Genomic DNA, 8,564 nt, shown 5'->3' on the forward strand with positions numbered 1-8,564 from the left:
TCTGACACCTGCAGATCCTTATTTTTATTATCCATGAGTTTGTCTGTTCTTAGATTCTGGTTCAGTCCAGGTTTATTTAATCAGTTTTTAGTCTTTTGTATCATTTAAATTATGTAGTTAACTTTAGACCGGGTTTAGTTCTAGAATAGACCGGGTCTAGTCCTGGTCTAGTCCTGGTCTAGTCCTGGTCTAGTCCTGGTTTAGTCCTGGTCTAGTCCTGGTCTAGTCCTGGTCTAGTCCTGGTCTAGTCCTGGTCTAGTCCTGGTTTAGTCCTGGTCTAGTCCTGGTCTAGTCCTGGTCTAGTCCTGGTCTAGTCCTGGTCTAGTCCTGGTTTAGTCCTGGTTTAGTCCTGGTCTAGTCCTGGTCTAGTCCTGGTCTAGTCCTGGTCTAGTCCTGGTCTAGTCCTGGTTTAGTCCTGGTTTAGTCCTGGTCTAGTCCTGGTCTAGTCCTGGTCTAGTCCTGGTCTAGTCCTGGTCCTGTTCGTTCTTATTCTTGTACTTTCCTGACCTGACGCACTTTCATTATAATAAATATATAATGTGTTTGTTGTTGTTTTTTCAATTTGAGTTGAATAAAGTTTAAAAACGGCAAAACAAAAAGTACAAGTTTGAAACATTTATTTTATTTGTCAAAAATCATCTTGATGTGAAACAGTTAAACAAAACAAGTTTAGACCAATAAGTTTAGTCCTGGTTCAGTCCTGGTTTAGTCCTGGTTCAGTCCTGGTTTAGTCCTGGTTCAGTCCTGGTTCAGTCCTGGTTTAGTCCTGGTTCAGTCCTGGTTCAGTCCTGGTTCAGTCCTGGTGGTCTCCATGGCGATGGTGGTGAGGGGGCGGCCCTCTCCTGGGGGTGGGCGGGGCTCTCCTTCAGGCTGATGTCGGAGGTTGGAGCCGCTCACGTACCCGGAGAGAGTGACCCGAGTGTGGGGCGGCGAGCAGCGGCGAGGGGGGCGGGCCTGGAGGTGCCACATCACAGAGCGTCCCCCGGAGGTCGAGCGTGCACTGCCCCAGGGCCAGGGGGGAGGGGCTACTCGTGCTGAACCCGCCCACCACCGATCCATAATGGTACCGCCCACACACCATCGGCCCCGCCCACTCCAGGGCCAGGGCACCACGACGCCATGCCCTCTTCAGCTCACACTGTGTCAGATGCCCTCCCCGTGTGTCAGATGCCCTCCCTGTGTGTCAGATGCCCTCCCGTGGGTCAAATGTAGATGTGTCTTTCTTTTTCTTTGATAGATACGTTTCCAGACTCACGTGGCTCTGGGGACTCAAACCCTCACCTTCAGAGGAGGTGGAGTGTCTTGCTCAGAGGCACAGTCGTACATATATGTACATTTTACATTTTTACATTTAACCCTTAACTCTGAGCTGTGGAAAAGTTCAGCTATTTTACACAATCAGAGTGAGAGCTCACACCACAAGCACACTCTACATCTGCTAAAGTCACAGAGACAGAGTGACAGGGAGAGTGACAGGGAGAGTGTCCGGCTTGAGTTCAGATCAAACTTTGTGTGAATAGACCCAGAGATCACACAGATGATCGAAAATCAGACACGAATCGATACTAAGACTAGTATCAAAACTAGACCCTCGGTGTCTCAGGTATCGATACTGAAAAAGTCTCATTGACAGAAATGAATCTTTATTGAATCAGTTTATACTGATGTGTCTGTTTAACAAGTATAAGACACACAAGAATACACACACACACAGACACACACACCCCTACACACACACACACACCTAACACACCCATACACACACATAACACCCATCACACACACACAATAATGTCTTACACTTGTACTGCTCTTCACAGTCTTGTCAAAGCCTCTACACTAGACTCATTATTCATTCATTTCACTTGGTGATGGTCAGATACTACTGTAGCCACAGCTGCCCTGGGGCAGACTGACGGAAGCGAGGCTGCCAATCTGCACCATCGGCCCATCCGACCACCACCATCATTCACACACACACCACTTTCATACTAGGCAATGTGGGTGAAGTGTCTTGCCTAAGGACACAACGACAGAACTTGGTCCGAGCGGGACTCGATCCTCTGACCTTCAGGTTGGGACCAACACTCAACCACTGAGCCACTGTCGCCCCACACACACACACACACACACACACCCCCACACACACACACACACACACACACACACACCCCCACACACACACACACACACACACACACACACGAGTTAAGTGTCTTGCCCAAAGACACGACAGTATTCATCTGTGTTTATGTGACGATGTTTATGTGGAGAGCGGGATTCACTACTACTACTACTACTACTACTACTACTACTACTACTACTACTACTACTACTACTACTACTACTACTACTACTACCACTGCTTCTCCTCCCCTCACTCTGTGTCTCACTCTGTGTCTCACTCTGAGTCTCACTCTGTGTCTCACTCTGTGTCTCACTCTGTGTCTCACTCTGAGTCTCACTCTGTGTCTCACTCTGTGTCTCACTCTGTGTCTCACTCTGAGTCTCACTCTGTGTCTCACTCTGTGTCTCACTCTGTGTCTCACTCTGTGTCTCACTCTGAGTCTCACTCTGTGTCTCACTCTGTGTCTCACTCTGAGTCTCACTCTGTCTCACTCTGTGTCTCACTCTGTGTCTCACTCTGTGTCTCACTCTGTGTCTCACTCTGTGTCTCACTCTGTGTCTCACTCTGTGTCTGTGGAGCTCAAAATAAATCCAGCACAAAATCTCCCAAACTGTAAAAGGTTAAAAACTAGATCCAGAAACTGGTCCAAATAAAGACCAAGACCAAGACCAAGACCAAGACCAAGACCAAGACCAAGACCAAGACCAAGACCAAGACCAAGACCGGGTCTGGTCCATCCGGAACCGAGGAGAGGAGACGAGGGGACGAGGAGACGAGGAGACGAGGAGACGAGGAGACGAGGAGACGAGGAGATGAGGAGAGGAGGAGACGAGGAGAGGAGGAGAGGAGGTAAGCTCTGTCTGTCTGTGAGTAAAACAGCAGTGACTCAAATAATGAAAAAAGAGAGAGATGGAGAGAGAGAGAGGTAAAGAGAGAGAGCAAGAGAGAGAGGGAAAGAGAGGGATGGAGTGAGAGAGGTAAAGAGAGAGAGAGCAAAAGAGAGAGAGAAAGAGAGGGAGGTATCAAAAGGGGGGGAATAGGAGAAAAAGGGAGGGAAGGGGAGCAATGGGAGCGAAAAGGAGAGAGAAGGGTGGAGAGATAGAGAGGGTGTGTGAGAGAGAGAGAGAGACAGAGTAAGAGAGAGGGTGAGAGAGGGTGAGCCTCAGAGTGTCATGAAATGCTGCTGTGATTAATCAAATGATTTAAACAGGTTTGTGTCTAATGGTGGAGGCAGGACGACAGCGCCATCTGCTGGACAACTTCTTCAAGACAGTGTCCCAGGTGTGAGAGTGTCCAGGTGTGAGAGTGTCCAGGTGTGAGAGTGTCGAGGTGAGAGAGTGTCCAGGTGTGAGAGAGTGTCCCAGGTGTGAGAGTGTCCCAGGTGTGAGAGTGTCCAGGTGTGAGAGAGTGTCCCAGGTGTGAGAGTGTCCCAGGTGTGAGAGTGTCCAGGTGTGAGAGTGTCCAGGTGTGTGAGAGTGTCCAGGTGTGAGAGAGTGTCCAGGTGTGAGAGTGTCCAGGTGTGAGAGTGTCCAGGTGTGAGAGTGTCCAGGTGTGAGAGTGTCCAGGTGTGAGAGAGTGTCCCAGGTGTGAGAGTGTCCAGGTGTGAGAGTCTCATCTGGGATCTTCTCACAAAAGGAGGAGGAGGGAGGGCATCTGGGTTATGACTATGTGTGATTCTGATGCTCATATTTCATTTTTGTGACTCAGAGAAAAGACGATGAGGATAAATTTCACTCACACACAACAGATGGGACACACACACCCAAACTGAACCAAACTGAACCAAACATTTATGTTGTCAGAGAAATCAGATGGAATCACATCAGGACACATTTGTACAAAGATCATTTTTTATTATTGATAAACTGTTTTATTTTGAACCATGAGTTTGTGTGAACAGGTTTATGTTTATTTTTACATGTGCGCCATCTGCTGGTCACCCCCAGAAAATGTTTTTTTAATTTAGAATAAAATAAATAAAAGTTACAAACCAGGACTAAACCAGGACTAAACCAGGTCTAAACCAGGACTAAACCAGGTCTAAACCAGGACTAAACCAGGTCTAAACCAGGACTAAACCAGGTCTAAACCAGGACTAAACCAGGTCTAAACCAGGACTAAACCAGGTCTAAACCAGGTCTAGTTCATGTGTTTTCTTAAATTCAGATATAAGATTAAATATTGCATAAACTTGTGCTTCATTTTGAGGTTTTATATTTTTCCATTAAAACAAAATAATAATAAAAATAATAATAATAATATATTTTATTTGTTCGGCGCCTCAAGGTCGACATCAAGAATAAAACAACAGAGTAATTAAAGAGAAAGACAGAGAGAGACAGAGAGAAAGACAGAGAGAGACAGAGAGAGAGACAGAGAGAGAGAGACAGAGAGAAAGACAGAGAGAGACAGAGAGAGAGAGAGACAGAGAGAGAGACAGAAAGAGACAGAGAGAGAGAGACAGAGAGAAAGACAGAGAGAGACAGAGAGAGAGACAGAGAGAGAGAGACAGAGAGAGACAGAGAGAGACAGAGAGAGACAGAGAGAGAGAGAGACAGAGAGAGAGACAGAGAAAGACAGAGAGAGACAGAGAGAGAGAGAGACAGAGAGAGAGAGACAGAGAAAGACAGAGACAGAGAGAGAGAGAGACAGAGAGAGAGAGACAGAGAAAGACAGAGAGAGAGAGACAGAGAGAAAGACAGAGAGAGAGAGACAGAAAGAGACAGAGAGAGAGAGACAGAGAGAAAGACAGAGAGAGACAGAGAGAGAGACAGAGAGAGAGAGACAGAGAGAGACAGAGAGAGACAGAGAGAGACAGAGAGAGAGAGAGACAGAGAGAGAGACAGAGAAAGACAGAGAGAGACAGAGAGAGAGAGAGACAGAGAGAGAGAGACAGAGAAAGACAGAGACAGAGAGAGAGAGAGACAGAGAGAGAGAGACAGAGACAGAGAGAGAGAGACAGAGAAAGAGAGAGAGAGACAGAGAGAGAGACAGAGAGAAAGACAGAGAGAGACAGAGAGAGAGAGAGACAGAGAGAGAGACAGAGAGAAAGACAGAGAGAGACAGAGAGAAAGACAGAGAGAGACAGAGAGAGAGAGACAGAGAAAGACAGAGAGAGACAGAGACAGAGAGAGACAGAGAGAGAGACAGAGAGAAAGACAGAGAGAGACAGAGAGAGAGAGAGACAGAGAGAGAGAGACAGAGAAAGACAGAGAGAGACAGAGAGAGAGAGACAGAGAGAGAGACAGAGAGAAAGACAGAGAGAGACAGGGAGACAGACAGAGAGAGAGAGAGAGAGACAGAGAGAGAGAGACAGAGAGAGAGAGACAGAGGATCAGTCGAAGCGCTCGTACTGTCTGGTCTGACGAACTCGAGGAACCATGTCCACCAACAACCTGAGAGAGAGAGAAGGAGGGAGAGAAAGAAGAGGAGAGATGGGGAGTGAGTGAGAGAAGGAGAGAGGGGGATGATAAAGGAGGAAGAGAGAGAGAGTTGAACCTTCTATGCCTCAGGCGTCTCTAAAACTGTCATGTTTATGTGTTAGTCCTGTGTTTTAGACATTTGTTTTCACATTTGTCTGTACAAACTTCAGGCCGTAAACGTCTCATGTTTGTATGTGGAGTGTCACGTGTTCGTCTCATGTTTGTATGTGGAGTTTCACGTGTTCGTCTCATGTTTGTATGTTGAGTTTCACGTGTTCGTCTCATGTTTGTATGTTGCGTGTCACGTGTTCGTCTCATGTTTGTATGTTGCGTGTCACGTGTTCGTCTCATGTTTGTATGTTGCGTGTCCCGTGTTCGTCTCATGTTTGTATGTTGCGTGTCACGTGTTCGTCTCATGTTTGTATGTTGCGTGTCCCGTGTTCGTCTCATGTTTGTATGTTGTGTGTCACGTGTTCGTCTCATGTTTGTATGTTGCGTGTCACGTGTTCGTCTTGTGTGACGTACTTGACGCCGTAGACGAGGATGACGACTCCGATCAAAACTCCGATTGTTCCGTCCAAAAACCAAACGTCCGGATGGTTCTTAAAGACCTCAGCACTCACCAGGATAGAGAACCCCATGAGCGCCCCCACCAGGGAGTTAAAGCCTGTGCAGCAACATCACACAGAGAAAACATATAATACACATGTACAGAACACAGAGAGAAAGAACAGGGAGAGAGAGGGAAGAGAGGAGAGAGAGAGGAGAGGAGAGAGACCCTGTAGACTGTATAAAAACGTGTTCTGGGGCGTGTGACGTCCCTCAAAGCTCCTTCAGCTCATCAATGCTAACAGTTATAGCGGCTAATCTGGAGCACAGTTCCATATTTGTAAATCTGACCACGAGTATCATAGCAACCACAGAGCCAATCAGGAGCGAAGCTGTTGAAGGTAACGAAACTACACACACACTCCGCTGGTTTAACAGAGAGCAGGCGCTTAGCAACGCTGTCAATCAAACCTGTTGCTAACGCTAACAGGATTTGTCTGTTATTAATGTTCAGATCTTGATTTACAGACACAATAGTGAAATAAAAACCCCAGGATCATGTAGAGGGTTAATACGAACATTTAAGACCAGAATGAGTCTGAAAGACAGAGACAGAGAGAGGACAGAGGGGACAGAGAGAGGACAGAGAGGACAGAGAGAGGACAGAGAGGACAGAGAGGACAGAGGGGACAGAGAGAGGACAGAGAGGACAGAGAGAGGACAGAGAGAGGACAGAGAGGACAGAGAGAGGACAGAGAGAGGACAGAGAGAGGACAGAGAGGACAGAGAGAGGACAGAGAGAGGACAGAGAGAGGACAGAGAGGACAGAGAGAGGACAGAGAGAGGACAGAGAGAGGACAGAGAGGACAGAGAGAGGACAGAGAGAGGACAGAGAGGACAGAGAGAGGACAGAGAGAGGACAGAGAGAGGACAGAGAGAGGACAGAGAGGACAGAGAGAGGACAGAGAGAGGACAGAGAGAGGACAGAGAGAGGACAGAGAGGACAGAGAGAGGACAGAGAGAGGACAGAGAGGACAGAGAGAGGACAGAGAGAGGACAGAGAGAGGACAGAGAGAGGACAGAGAGAGGACAGAGAGGACAGAGAGAGGACAGAGAGGACAGAGAGAGGACAGAGAGGACAGAGAGAGGACAGAGAGAGGACAGAGGGGACAGAGGGGACAGAGAGAGGACAGAGAGGACAGAGAGAGGACAGAGAGAGGACAGAGAGAGGACAGAGAGAGGACAGAGAGGACAGAGAGAGGACAGAGAGAGGACAGAGAGAGGACAGAGAGAGGACAGAGAGGACAGAGAGAGGACAGAGAGAGGACAGAGAGGACAGAGAGAGGACAGAGAGAGGACAGAGAGAGGACAGAGAGAGGACAGAGAGAGGACAGAGAGGACAGAGAGAGGACAGAGAGGACAGAGAGAGGACAGAGAGGACAGAGAGAGGACAGAGAGAGGACAGAGGGGACAGAGGGGACAGAGAGAGGACAGAGGGGGCGCTGTTTATACACAGGAAGAGAATTGGAGCCAGAGTGGATGGAGCAGGAAGTGCACATGATCACTTCCTGTTTGTCACGCGGCGGCGGCGGGTTAGCTCTGTGCGTTCATATACAGTCTGTGGGAGAGTGGACATATTTGTGTGGTTACCGTCGGTGATGAGGGCGCGGCTCGTCAGGACTCGACCCAAAAACATTTTTAAAATGGCCAAAACAGAACACAGCGCCCCACTGAGGACGGACACGCTCAACAGGAAGTCGTCCTGAAGAACAAGAGACAACATGTGAAGACGTGTGTGACAGGAGCTACACTGTGTGTGTGTGTGTGTATCTGTATGTGGGGGTGTGTGTATGTGTGTAGGGGTGTCTGTGTGTATGCGTGTGTGTGTGTGTGTATCTGTGTGTGTGTGTATCTGTGTGGGTGTGTGTATGTGTGTGGGGGGGTTGTGGGTGTGTGTGGGGGTGTGTGTATGTGTGTATGTGTGTATCTGTGTGTGTGTGTATGTGTGTATCTGTGTGTGTGTGTATGTGTGTGGGGGGGGTGTGGGTGTGTGTGGGGGTGTGTGTGTGTGTGTGTATGTGTGTGTATGTGTGTATGTTGTATGTGTTTAATGTTGATTCAATCTAAAGTGGTACCAGTTCCGGGGGGTTCCTGGTGATGAGGTCGTGCACAGCTTTTCCCATGATGCAAAAGGACGAGAGAACGAAGAGAACGGCCAGAACCAAACACGCTCTGAAGAGAGAGAGAGAGAGAGAGGGATGATACGACGGAGGGAGAGGAGGAGATCACAAAGAGTGTGCTCAAGAACATCTCATCGTTTTCTTCACTGGGGACCTCTGCCAGAGGCCCAGGAGCTCAGGTCCAGAGGCCCAGGAGCTCAGGTCCAGAGGCCCAGGAGCTCAGGTCCAGAGGCCCAGGAGCTCGGGTCCAGAGGCCCAGGAGCTCGGGTCCAGAGGCCCAGGAGC

General features: G+C 48.6%; 1 protein-coding gene across 1 annotated transcript in view; it reads right to left on the reverse strand.

The window, feature by feature from the left end:
* Positions 1 to 5,434: 5,434 nt before the first annotated feature.
* LOC117389405 (transmembrane protein 163-like) overlaps positions 5,435 to 8,564 on the reverse strand; it is a 25,185-nt gene continuing 22,055 nt past the window's right edge. The window contains exons 5-8 of the mRNA XM_033987077.2: positions 8,235 to 8,331; positions 7,750 to 7,861; positions 6,076 to 6,217; positions 5,435 to 5,523 (exon numbers count right to left, since the gene is read on the reverse strand). Of these exons, the coding sequence (XP_033842968.1) occupies positions 5,463 to 5,523; positions 6,076 to 6,217; positions 7,750 to 7,861; positions 8,235 to 8,331 (412 nt within the window). The 3' untranslated portion in view covers positions 5,435 to 5,462. The remainder of the gene's footprint in view (positions 5,524 to 6,075; positions 6,218 to 7,749; positions 7,862 to 8,234; positions 8,332 to 8,564) is intronic.

The sequence above is a fragment of the Periophthalmus magnuspinnatus genome, chromosome 21, assembly GCF_009829125.3.
Source record: "Periophthalmus magnuspinnatus isolate fPerMag1 chromosome 21, fPerMag1.2.pri, whole genome shotgun sequence".
Taxonomy (NCBI): Eukaryota; Metazoa; Chordata; class Actinopteri; order Gobiiformes; family Gobiidae; genus Periophthalmus; species Periophthalmus magnuspinnatus.